Source organism: Rhamphochromis longiceps, linkage group LG12 (assembly GCF_057381845.1).
Source record: "Rhamphochromis longiceps isolate RC_006_pf linkage group LG12, R_longiceps_female_GT1.1, whole genome shotgun sequence".
Taxonomy (NCBI): Eukaryota; Metazoa; Chordata; class Actinopteri; order Cichliformes; family Cichlidae; genus Rhamphochromis; species Rhamphochromis longiceps.
The window spans coordinates 27,232,484-27,246,098 of record NC_140568.1 but is presented as its reverse complement, the minus strand read 5'-3'; the positions used below and the strand labels follow the sequence as shown (position 1 = coordinate 27,246,098).

The window sequence follows — 13,615 nt, the reverse complement described above, 5'->3', positions numbered from 1 at the left end:
CCTGCATGTTTGTGGGCCACTCAGTCAGCACAGCGGTCCACTCACACTACCAGGTGAAGGGAAATGCCTCCGCTTTATTGGCGACAGAGGAACATCACAGCTGCTGAGACTTGTGTGTGTGTCTAGTTTGATGCCTTAAAAGTTTTTTTTCTTTGCACTGCTGACTCGGCCCACTTTATTTCTTTCAGACTGCAGGAAAAAACGGTTTTCAATGTACTCCTGAGGGAAGTCTTGGGAAACAATAAATAAATCAGTAAGCAGAAGAGGCATTTCCAGTTCAGGAGCCAGAAACATAAAACTTAACTCAGATTCAAGGCTAAGTAAGTATGAAAGATTCAGTGAAAAAGCTGTGCATCTGCATTTCTTGAAGTTCACTGCCATCTTTCTTTTTTTTAGACTTACCAACAGACACGGGTTGTTAATGCAGCATAAAGTATTAAAATCAAACATGGTTCTTCATGCAGACGGGCTTTCACACAGATAAAACACTTAGATGATTAATATAATGCACAATAAATCCACCTAAAATAATATCCTGCCATTGTGTGCTTGTCTTTTTCGCCTTGTATCGAAACTTTTTTGTACACAGAGGAAAAAAAAACAACAAGAGCATAGGAATTTATAATTATAATTCTCATGACTATTATTGTTACAGCCTGAAAGCATTTTGTTGTACTGTGTGTGTCTGTGTGTGTGTTCTGAGGGTGGTTTTCATGGGACATTTAAAAAATAATGCTGTAATAATATTATCAAAATTATCAGTGCATATTGCAGTTTAACTACCGAACCCCGCAACTGATTTAACTATAATTTTCTGGATTTTTTTCCCCACAAACCTTGAGCAAATACCAGCACACCGTTACATAAGGAGAAGACAGCATGGAAGGAAAGACAGGCCGGACGTGAGGAAAGAAAAAAGACCTTCCTACTCTGTTTGGTTTTGTTATTTAAGTTGGCTGATTGGTCATTTTTGCAGGTATATATGTGTTTGCTTAAAAGGTATACATGCTCATTAATCAACAGAAAAATAACTGTAAATGAGCCATACTTGTGGGCTAATTTACATCTGGCCAGTTCTTAAAACAGCAACCAAAGAGTTGTTACTATTAATCACATACAGATAATACAAAGCAAGCTAATGATTGTGTTTTTCTTTCTACTTAATCACTTTTATGATAATTCCTCAGAGCCGAGCAGTGTCGGCTGAAAGGGGCTGGATGCCGAATCTCTTCTGGAAGCCTCAGCCCAGTTTGCTTAATGTCAGCTGCTTCCAATTTATGCTCAGCACTTGTGTGCTGGTCATTTACATAACAGCGAATATCAGCTGCTGTGGCCTTTTCTGCACGTTGACTGCAGCCTGCCTCGCTACATTCAAGTGATTCATGCGTCTTCGTAGATCTCATCTGCTGAGTGCATAAACGCTGATGCGGGGGTGACTGACATCAAGTCTGGGATTTTTCTTTTTTTTGTGAATGAACTGGAGCAAGTAAAGGATAACATGTGTAACACCTGCTAAGGCAAACGCAGGGGATCTCTGCTTGATATGACTTTGATAGCGCTCCACTGTGTGGTCTAGCAGGAGTGGGAGTGTGTGGGGTGATAGTGCTGGTGGTGGGGGGCCTTTTGGTCACCTGCTCTTGCTCAGCCTCCTCCCCTCTGACCTCAGGCTGAAGTCCCTACACTCACAGCTCCAAAAAGCCTGCTGCCATTAAAGCTGCTAATCACAGCAAACAGCTGCATAGAAATCCTCAACGCCTCGCTCTCCCACCCACACGTTGACTCTGGCAGGCAGATAGACGCATACACCGGCGTCCACGCACTCCCACTCTTCCTCTGCTAATGGCAAGCTGCAGCCGACTGATGTTTAAAGCACGGGGTTTAGCGTGCGGGCTTGTGATAAGCCACCCTGAGCTGTGAAAACACAGATTACATTTCTATGGCTTATTACAAGACAGCGGGCTTCTGCCTCCCAGCCACCTCATAATTGCAACCCAAAAACCACAGCCTCCGCTTGGCTGCGAGATACTGTTTGATGGGGACCCCCGTGGCAGAGCTTTGACAGCCGTGCTAATTCAAGTCTACATTCCCCCATATGCTGTGCTCCTCAGCGGCCTCCCCCCTGCGATAAGCCACAGCTATTTTTCTTTTAAGGCCTTTCCTCAATAAATCAAATCAGGGTCAGTATATCAACGCCTGTCTCTTAGTGTCATTTCCACACTTTTCAGGCTCCATCAAAATTAGCAGATCGAGGCCAAAAGCTCAAAATGTCAATGAATTTTACATCCGTGGCTCCTGAGCGCACAGTCACCCCTCGTGGTATCAGTGCAACACTAGCATTTCAGATAATTATTACATTAGAGCCAGAGCTAATGTAATAATATTACTTTTGAGGGGTAAATTTGATATTCTAATACCACATATTTGCCTCTAAATTGGGTATAATTTTGATATTTGTGCTTGATGTAGCATATGTTGGGATATCCCAACTAAAAACAAGCATTTACTTACTTGGAATGCCAAAGCCAACCAGGCATACATTAAATCCCCGTTTCTGGCAGCCTATGAAAGTGCCTACATCTGTAAATACTTAGTCTTCTTTTTCTTTTTTCTTTCTCAGACTCAATCAGAGATAAAGACCATTGTGTTCCAGACCAAGAAGTAAGACAATATCTCCCAAACCTCACAGAAAACAATTAGGACCCAGTAATTACACCATTGGACCGGTATTCAAGCCAAGTCCTGAGGTTGGGGTGTGGAAGGAAGAAAAAGACAGCAAATGTGAAAGGTGCCTGTCTAATGCAGTGTTATCTTACCCTGCCTGGACTCTGATGGGGTACGTTTGTGTGTCCGTATGGGTGTGATGTAATGCTTTGCTTTTGGAGCCTCCTAATGCGACATGCCATAAATCCTCATAAGCCTGCTTATGACTCGATGACAGCATGCATGATCTCTTCCCTTAATGAACTCTCATTTATTTGCGCCTGTAGATTTGAACACGCAAAGCCCAAAACTTAATTCGTTATCTTCACTACGGACCAAGCCGTTGATTTATACATGTTGACCTATCAGCTGGCAGGCCAAGGGGTGAGAACAGAGGAACACAAGAGAAAACAACTCTCTCATCCCTATTTAAAGCACAATCATATCGGTCACATTCCTATCAGTGTTTTTTGTACTTTCCTGCATCTCAACCTAAACGTAGCCCCAGCCCCAGAGTCTTTTTGCTTTGGACATTGTTGAGATCTGCAGAAATGCAGACCGTCCTTGGGAGTCAGACATGGCTAGAGGCTTTTTGGGGTGGCCTGGTGGGAAAAGCAGGTTAAAAGCAGGGCAGTAAATGAGCGGATCACACACATTTTCCACAGTCTGTGAAAAGCAGACAAGCAGAGGAGTAAGAGTGATGTATAGCAAATAATAAAATTCCAAAAGTGATCCTTAAAGGTATATACATCCTGGTTGCTCTTTATGCGACTCAAATAAGATCAAAAGTAGTATGTTTGTTTAGAGTTGTTTTTTTAAAGCCTGAGTCTTTCAACTCAGTCCAACTAAAAGTTAAAAAGTGCTCACAGCCATCTGGAAACAGCCGCACGCAGGTATTAACAGCCTGGATTTGAAACGTGCACCTACTGAATTATTAGTGCAGCTTTAACTTCACTTGGCAACACTGTGGCAACAGCTTTAAGCACAATCCGGTCACCAGCTTTGCCCGTGTGGCAGGCTTGCATTTCTCCTTAGAGCGGGCGGACGAGGCAGACGGCAGCGGGGTATCAGGTTCTGTGCTGGCAAGGGGTTCTGCTCACGCGGCAAGAGCAGAACAAAGCACTGGTGGCCCTGGATAGGATCCATGGTGCCGGAGAGTAAAGGCCCTGTGAATGGGACCTGTCACTTCCACTCAGCGCCGCCTGTGATCTGAGCCACCCGGAACGAGGCTCAGATAAGTGGCTAATCCCGACATCCCCGTCGGCTCGACAGCCCCCTACTGCCATGACAACCGGAGGGGAATCTCCTCCAGCAACAACTTAATTGGATAATTTCCTCCCCGTTTCACTGTGTGTTCCTCTGCCTTTGTTGGGTAAAGTCTGCGTTGTCTGACTGTGAATGTGTTTTTTGACTTTGACAGTAGGGAGGGTGTGAAACAAGTGTGATATCCAAGGTGGGATGGTGTGTGCAAGTGCAAGCAAGCAGTCGAAGCCACACTACAGCAGACTAGAGGCCACTTGAAGGTCTGAAAGCACCTGGGAGCAGTCATTAGTTACTACAGTTACTACAACAAATGCATTACCTATTAACTCCCTGTAGAAAATAATTTTCTGCCTACTTCTTAAATTACTTCAACATTATATTACACAGTTATTGTCATGTAATTAATAAAGTAACATTACAGCCCGCTTATACCCCATATCTGCACAAATTCCTCTCCTAATGAGAAAAACATAAACTAGAGCCGGCCGTTTACCATCGCGATGTTCCTTTACTAATCTATGCTCCTCAAAAGAAGACTGCCACTGCTTTGTTTCCCATCTGAACTGAGGTCAAGTGTGTTGTTTTCTGACTTCTGAATGGAGGAACTGTAATGCATTACAACACTGTTGCATACTGTGATCACCAAATTACTTCAAGTGGGAATACTAGCCATTTACTGAGTAAATAAATTGAACAGATTATTTTAAACCCACTTTATTGGACAAGATCAAGTGTTTACCATAATCAGTCTGAAAAAAAATCATTTTTTCTGTTCACTGAGTTTCAGGTAGAAATTTTCCTTTTTTGTCTCAAAGTATAAGAGAGAAAAACAGCCTCTATTTTCGGCACTACAAAAGGCCATCGCATTAACCCTTTGTGCTGCACGGTCCACTAATTTATGTTACACCCATTCAAGTCCTGGCTCCCAGCATAAAAAGACCACTCCACCCTTCTCCCCAGACTGCAGAAACCTGAGGACGGGTGCCAGGGGAAGTCATTATGAACTAGGAGTGTGTGTGTGTGTGTGTGTGTGTGTGTGTGTGTGTGTGTGTGTGTGTGTGTGTGTGTGTGTGTGTGTGTGTGTGTGTGTGTGTGTGTGTGTGTGTGTGTGTGGCAGCTACCGTGGTCTAAAAATGTAAACGGCACTTGCATAGCTCTTTTGAGGATAAAAAACTCAGTTCAATCTGCAAAATAAAATTCAAAGTCGCAGTAAAGAAGGAAGCCTTACTGGTGCTGCGACTCTTGGAATGAAGACATAAAAAGTGATTAATAAAGTGGTGGGATGCTGGGGGATCTTATTTCTTAATTTCATTCAAAGAACAGAAGTAGCCTTATGTAAGCCTAATGGAAATCACTCATACAAGCATATTGGAAATGCAGGCTTTAAGACGGCGATGCAAACCAGAGGGACGTGAATGGTGACGAGTCAAAGACTCATAAAGAGGGGGGGGGGGGCTATTGACACGAGTCAAACTTGCGATCATTTTTCAGTGCAAGATGGCGATTCTGTTCGATTCATTTCCGTCAGCTGTTGTATAACTGAAGTGTGTCTGCGTCCTCTGTCTTCACTCACCTTCTTCACAAGCAGCACCGCTGAATCCCGGGCAGCATTTCCACTCCAGGGAAGTCACAGTGCGGTACACCACTTTATAGGAAGGTCTGACCACGGTCTTGTAGCTGAACAATAAACACAAAATCAAAAGCCGTTACGCACATGGGCACACACACACACACGCGTGCGCGCACACACACATAACATTTTTAAAGGAAAATGAAAGGAAATCTCCTCTCTCTGGTAAGGTTAGATATTATCGTGAGGTTTTCAGTCTTTGTATTCGCACAGTCTCAATTAAATGATAAAAAGAAATTTCTAGGCAATGTGTCCCATCAGTAAGTGTCAGATTATATAAAAGCTTTTAGGTTTATCTCAATTAAAAGACAGCATATGGAGCAGCAGCGTGGCATCCTGAACTATGCTAATTATAGGAGAGCTATATGAATACCACTGCTATATATATATATATATATATATATATATATATATATATATATATATATATATATATATATATGCTATGTATGCTAATATGATTGAACTTAATATGATTTTTAATAGAGCATTAGCTCCAGTAACAAGTTTTAAAGCTAATCCTCTAAGTGATTCAAACAGCATTCAAACAACAACTATTCTGCTATTTTAATCCCAGTATAATTAAAAAACAGAAAATTACACATTACACCAAGCTTTCTGCTTTGATAGCAGGCAACTGTTTTCTTCTTTTTAAAGTTGTAAACATGTGGCTCACTAAAGAGCCATGAGACCCACTCTATGTTTTTCCAAAGTGTTTATATTCCAGGGAACTGGAACAGTTTTGAGCAGAAACTTGCACGTCTTGAATACATTTCATGATGAGAGTTTTTCTACCCAGTTCAGATCATACGGTGCTAAAAAATTTTTGGTTTTTTAATGGTTTCGTAAAAGCATTGTGAAACAGTAACAGTACTGGTAAGATGCCTCTGTCTTCTCACCTGCCTCCTGCACATCCCTGTGGCCAGGGGCATGTCCGGTACACCCGCTGGAGGATTGTCCCATTCTGCACCTGGCAGGTCACAGTCTTAGTGACCGTATGAGGACACCAGTTCCTGCCGAAAGAAACAGAGTCAGAAATGTAGAATAAAACAACAGCAGGATTTCAACAGTTTGTTATTTTTAGACTCAGTAAAAAGTCTGATTCTTAAACTAAACACAGGAGAACGAATTTCCAAAACACCTTCAAACAAGTGCTGTCACACTAAAAACACTGCGGTCTCCCCGCGGGTTTTCATTCTGTCCTTCCAGCCCCCCCTCAACTCCTTTGTTTGGGAACTTCCTCACCGTGTTCACTCGGTTTTAATCAGCCACAGAGTTTGCAGGACTGGGTTATATTTGCACAGGGGTCTCTCCTCTATCAGTACACATGCATTTGTATGGGACCTTGGAGGAGCGAAAGTCCCTCAGGAGGGGATAAAGACGAAGACAAAGTCTCATACAAAGATGAAGGTATTTAAGCATGGGTTAATGCTGGGTCATGAGTTCACTCCCTTTAATGGAAGGCCTTCATAATTCATTGAGGAGAGCCTGCGATGAGATATCGACGATGCTAAGGTCAGAGGTTGAGATCTGATAGTGAGGATGAGAACGCTCCGCAGCTATTACATTCAGACGAGTTCGACCTCCAGAAGCAAAATGCGAAATTTTATCAATGTCTCAGTGAGACTGCTTAAAATTAAAGGAAGTGCGATTTATCTGAAGAGACTGTGAGCTAATTGGTTTAGCTTAATCCTCACCGAGAGCTCAGTGTCCCTTTTAAAGGGAGCAGATCTGTTCTTGATAGCACAGGCGCTATGAGAAACATTTTAGAGAAAGCCTTTAGCTTTCTTCTCTCTCTGCTACATATCAGAACAGGAAAAAACACACAACTGTTGGCTTTAATGTGAAGAGACGCTCTCGGGCTGATGAGCGACCACATTATCAGAATGGTTTTATTAAGAATGATGTGTACAGACATCCTCATTACCTTCATGTGGCTGTAAGAGGAGCACGGAAACAATTACTACAGCCTGTGTTTACAACATTATCAATAGATGCATAGGAAGGGAGCTCATGAAACTACACTTTTTTTGTTCTGCTGCCAACGTGTGCAAGAGTGGGTGGGTGTTCCCACCAAAGTCTGTTTGTCAATATGGGAGACCATATGTTTGTGTGCACGAGAGACAGTTTACACTAAAGAAAAACCGCCAAAGGGAGAGGATGCGAAGCAGCCCTGAACCGGCTCCCATTAACCGTTCCCACATGTCGTGGTGGCCACACACACATACCTGAGCCAGAGCGCGGGAGCACCGCTGATAAATGTTTGTCTACAGCTGCAGCGACTTTCCCTTATCACATGACAACGTCTCTTTTATTATTGAGCGATCTTGATTGTTTCCATTCATGTAGCAAGTATTTAAGCCTGCAGACTGAAAGGATTTTGTATTATTTACTGGAAAAAGCAAAGGAACGCAGCAAAACGTAAGACATTATTTGAATTAATCATAAGTAAAGCGGGGAAAGGAATTCTTCCGCCACATGTTATTCAAACACAGGCCCACCCTTCGTGTATCATAGCGTATCCATCAGCCATACATCTACTAGAATGACGGTGGATCTGTATGATTACCCTATGATTGCTTTCCCTGGTCCAGAAAAAATTGCTCTAATCACTGGTGGAAAATTTCAGACACTGAAGAAGCTGTGGTCAGGTAGAGCTGGGAGGAAGGGGGAGGGGATGAGGGGGTAGTAAACCCAACTCCTCCCCACCACTTATCTGCCAGACCCGACAGATAAACATCTGAGTTTCCCAGGCCGAGAAGAGGCTTCACCTGGGAACGGACAAGAGTCTCACCAGGGGGTACGAGGAGGGAAGGGGGCGCTGGATTTTATGGTCTCCCTGTCTCTTTGCATTGCTCTTATGCAATTACCGAGGAGGAAATGCCGACCCTTCTTCCTTAAATGAGTGAAAGAACAAAAGCAGCCGATTCATATAATATATAATAAGTGCGATGCAGCAAGACAAACACTTCCACTACAGCAAGCAGATTTGGGGAGGCCTAACAATAACTGTGTTATTATCTATGCATATGAGGGACGCAGGCTCTAAGTGCATTTAGTCTTTCAATCTCAAATGCTTTGTAGTCAACACCTTCCTCTTACTGGAGGCACCCTTGTTCTATGAAGTGTGAAACCCACCAGCACCATGCTGTTTCATTGGCAAAAACACCAAGCAGGCCCTCAGTGAGTATCAGGTCTCTAAGCACACATGGCACACTCTGAATGCTGGGCCCAAGCTAAATAAATCATCAACCATGTCTCACAGTCACATGTAGCCACAGCCAACCGTTAAGAGAAATCACAGCTTTGGCCCATCTGTTCCTCGACGCTGCCGACGCCAAGACAGTAAAATATTGGAGGGGAACAAAAAAAGTGCTGAATCCTTAAATGTATGCAAATGCTGACAGAAAGCTTGTGAACTCGCTTATATGCTGCGCTGTCGTTACCGCATGTGCCCTCTATTCACCTTTTACGCTATGCAGACCACATTTTCCCGTGTTCACACTAGTGAGGCGGTTCGCCTACTTCAGCATACTGCACCGGGATGAAGAAGGTAGGGGTTAAGCCGTGTGAACAGACAAGTAGGCTGATGTGGGCAAAACGCTGATGGGACTCTGATTAAAAACACCACAGTAACTCCCTTTCCTCCGCCCATTCATTCACGTATCGTAGGAGCCGGCCTGAACGCTCGGAGATATGTTTGAAATGCAAAAGGAATTCCTCTGGATTTCTATCTGTGGGAAAATACTCGAGCAGAACAAAGGACAAAAGACAGATGTGGCAAATAGCCAGACAAAGGAGAGGACGGGAAGGAGACGAGAAAAGAGGAGACAAAGGTCAACTTATCGCAGAGGTCATCCAAGGAAGCTTCCGGTGGGGACAGAGATGGCAATTATGAAGCAGTGTGGCTCCCGTGGGACTGAGAGGAGACATAAGATAAATATGGCACCACAACCAACGACAAAGAGGAAAACAGCAAGAACAAGTCGAGGTGAAATTAAAAAAAACTTTGCAGCTCTAGAGTCATGGCCTGCAGGTTCAATGACAAACAAAAGAAACAGGTTGTATTAAGTTTGTATTTGAACAATTGTTATACATTAATTCAGAGCATTACGGCTGCTGGGGTATTATATTGCAGGTTCAAAGCTGCCGTGGGCTTTCCATGCGCAGCGGACAGTGACGAGCATCAAAGCACCGAAGCGAGGCCTTAAAGGTCAGGGCTAAGTGACTCCTTACAGCAGCATGGAATAAACAAGGAAAACTCTCATCTATCTTTGTCTCCTTTGAGCTTTCAGGTGCAGACACCTGTGAGTTTTCAGTCTGTGGCATCTTCAAGTGTTTGAACCTGGAAGTGAAAGAGGAATTCCACTCAAATGAAGGATTCACTCATATCACACCTACAGCGCCACGAATCCTGACTGCTCAGTGTGAATGGACCATCATGTCGAGCTGAGCTGCTCCACTGACCGTGAATGAGATGCTGACTTTATGGACTGCTCACCTGCAGTGCACAGGATGCAATATGGGGTCTGGTATTAGGCTCATACTAAGTATCAAATCTCTAAGACATCGGGAAACAAAATCGGCTAAAAGTTATGACATCAATGTCTTGTTTTGTCCAAAAACTGAAGCAACTCAGACTACAACCACAGAAATGAGCAAATATTCAATCTGATAAGCAGGAATCCAACAATTTTTTTTCTCATTGTGGAGGATGAGCTGCCACAATTAATTCTTTGTTTTAAGACTGATATTACACATGAAAATCTGTAAATCGTGAAGAAAAGAGTTCAAGATCCTGTCTTAAGAATCTCATATTTTGTCCAGTGACACGTCCAAAAACAGAAGATAAGACAGTGATGTAATACAGAAAAAGGCAACAAATTCAATTGAGTAATGTAATCAACGGCCAGTGGATATTATTGGAGCTGAACAATTGGTGACTGCCTCTTGACATCCATCCAAATAATGGTTCCCTGTGCATACACATCATTTGAAGTTTCACAGCCATTCTGCTTGAAGCCGTGCAGATCCTGGAATCTCAGTTGTCTTCATTCCCATGCTTAAAGTGAACATGGATATGGTCAAGATGGACGAGGAATGAGGACTGCCACAGGGCTCAGACTGCCTGTCAGACCATGACAAGTCCTCCGAGGGAGGATAAAGAACTGGGCGAGACAGGGACTAAAGAAGCATCTCCCTCAGTGACCCCACAGTTTACTAAGCTATGCAGTCATTAAGAGAGATGGTGAAGGAATGCTTTATCAGCTCTTTCACAGAGTGACTGCACCAGCAAAGAAAATACCCACAAGATGTTAATCCCCTTTGATTGTGCTATTCACTGTGTGAAGACAGTGCTGGTATTAGTGAAGGTTTCCCTTTCCCAGTACACTAACAGTCATATGCGTTTCCTTTTAAGCACCTGAACCCTAATGACAGGTTGCTTTCATCGCCGAGGTTGATCTCTGAAATCACACCGCCGCTGTTACTGTTTGTTGACACCCAATAAACTGCTGCTTTCACCGATCAGGCCAGCCAGCCAGCAGGTGGACTGAGACTTTCAGCTCCTCTCATGTCACTGCAAACCCGGTGACCTCTGAACAAGGTGGTTGACTCACACCAACAGCAGCTTTCCCTCTTTCAGTCCTGCCTTTCCTGCACGGCCACTTACACTAACAGCAGCAAACTGACTGTAAACTCATCCCCCTCTGCTTTTTTTCCCCCAAAACAAGCTCAGATTGCGCTGGAGTCCCAGCTGCTTGTGTTTAGCAAACATGTCCACAAACCTCTGGCTCTGAGTGGCAGGGGGAGCTGAGCAGAGAAGTGAGGCAGTGGAGTGACCGAAGGGGTGCTGAAAACCACCTGAACACACCCAAAAGACCTCATCAGAGAGAAGGGATTTCAGCCTCCAGCCACGTTCAGCCCACACACACAAGCTGACAGCATAAATATTTGCAAGATGGGGAAACGTCCTCTCATCATTAATCAGTGGCTAGTCTCCAACTAAACTTGGCTCTGTCCAGGAGGAAAGCAGAGCCGGTTAGCCCTCCTGCCTTCGTGTTTAGTCTGGTGACTCTCTTTCAACACCCTTGTCAACTCGATTGCCCTTACACAGAATGATCCATCATTTTCTGAAGCCTTATTATCCCCCTTTTCATTCAGTGATCCTTTAAGATAAACGTTTTCACGCTTTATTATAGAGATACAAATAATCAATCACTCCTTAAACTTAGGGTTTAACACTCTTTTTTTGAAATCTTCACCCTTGGGATGCTGAAAAGAGCGGGCTTTGTGTGTGAGGCTAAAGGCGCTGTATGGATAGAGAGCATATAACACGCCACAGGGGCAGCAGAGGTGTGTGAGCTGGGACAAGAGTGTGGATGGGACTCAGCAGAGTAAAAACATGCTGCCTGCCAGCACAGGAAAAGGGAAACCAACTGTCAGGAAGACAATAGCGCCCGGTAGATGGATGGAGATGGGAGTACATCCGTGGAGGCATGCAGTGGCAGCAAGATAGAAAACAAAACTTAATATAAGTATTCTGTGTGCAATATGACAGCTGTGCGTACTTTCCTCACCTTTTCTGGTAGACTGAGCTGTGGGTGGCTGCTGTCTGGTCTCTGTTCAGCTGCGTCCCGACTGAATAGGTTTTGTAAAGTCCCGTCTTCCAGGTCCCGTTAACCAGCGTGCTCAGCCAGAGTATCAGCACTGTCCAAAGCAAACTTTTCCTGCAAAGCGCGGACACGCTCTCTCGTTGGTGCGATCCCATTTCCGTGGCATCAAAAGTAAGAGCAGAACTGTTTTAATGAGGCCCCGCTTGGAAAACAGACCGCTTAGTGACTCCAGCTCGGGAAACGTGTCAAACTGCTGGTCTACTGGAGAAGACGCTCATCCTTTTCACTAAAGTAGAAAACACACACAAAAAAACCCCCGATGTATGTGTAATAGAGCTGAGTGTGAACTAGCCCATAAACCCACGCTTGTCTGTGACAGAGATCCGACTTTATAAAAATGAACCATGAATGCTCTGAGTGTGAAATGCGTGCTGTCCTCCCTTCCCTGAGTGTGCTCTGCCTACCTCCGTCTGTCTGCGCTCATATCGTGCCGATCCTTTACAGCAGCGGGTATGAAACCAGTTTTATAGTCTCCTCCGGTCTTTTAAAAGCACAGCCTGCTGGGTCTCTTTTTACCCTGCCCCGTTTCAACTTCTCACAGAGGACAAAGCGACGGCACTTAACGCATTGTACTGTTTGCACTAAATGAATTATGGGCTGCTGATTCTCAAGGCTCCTCTGAAATCACAGGCGCGGTGCTAGTGAGAGTTAGGCCCCCATTTAAACCAAATAAAACGGAATGTTTAAAGAAAAGAAACGAAAAGTTTTGATAATACTGGATATGACGAGTTTAAACCCCCAGCTAAGGCTAATCACATCTGTTATAAACCTTTTTTTGAACATTTTGAATACTATGCAACCATCTTTCTTTATTTAAAATATAACGCAGTTAGTTTAACCTATTTATAACATCATCAACAACATCTATCTATCTATCTATCTATCTATCTATCTATCTGTCTGTCTGTCTGTGTTTGCCCCTGAGTTGTTTTCAGCAGGTGTAGTCTGTCAAAGCCATCAGTACCCAGTGGTTAGAGAAAACTGAGGTTAGTGTCATTTCCCACTGCCCATTGCATCTGGGACAGCCAGTAGCCACAGATCTGTGGTCCTTCTCCAAAGTAAACACCTGGCACTGCAACCAAAAACTAGGACATGAGTTGTATATGTCTGTGACTGTGGTGATTGCAGCCCTTGGGCTTAAGTCTGGCCAGCTGCAAAAGATGCTGCAGGCAGCAAAATGTGCTTATCTAACCTGTTAATACAGTCTACTAAAGTTTTGTGCTAAGTTCTTAACTACTGAAAGATAATGTTAACACTTTCACAGTCACAGAAGAGGACTGGGATTAATTCCTGTTCCTCACCATGCCACAGGGAGAATGGGGAAAACAGTGCATTGACTTTACTGGCT

General features: G+C 43.9%; 1 protein-coding gene across 5 annotated transcripts in view; it reads right to left on the bottom strand.

Annotated features, from left to right (window-relative positions):
• The window catches only part of emid1 (EMI domain containing 1), a 55,773-nt gene extending 42,669 nt beyond the window's left edge, over nucleotides 1-13,104 (bottom strand). The window contains exons 1-4 of one of the 5 annotated variants that reach the window (XM_085425524.1): nucleotides 12,672-13,104; nucleotides 12,172-12,493; nucleotides 6,493-6,606; nucleotides 5,537-5,640 (exon numbers count right to left, since the gene is read on the bottom strand). In XM_085425524.1, coding sequence (XP_085281650.1) covers nucleotides 5,537-5,640; nucleotides 6,493-6,606; nucleotides 12,172-12,362 — 409 coding nt within the window. In that variant the 5' untranslated portion in view covers nucleotides 12,363-12,493; nucleotides 12,672-13,104. The other 4 variants (XM_085425521.1, XM_085425525.1, XM_085425523.1 and 1 more) reach the window with 4 other exon arrangements.
• Between the last annotated feature and the right edge of the window lie 511 nt (nucleotides 13,105-13,615).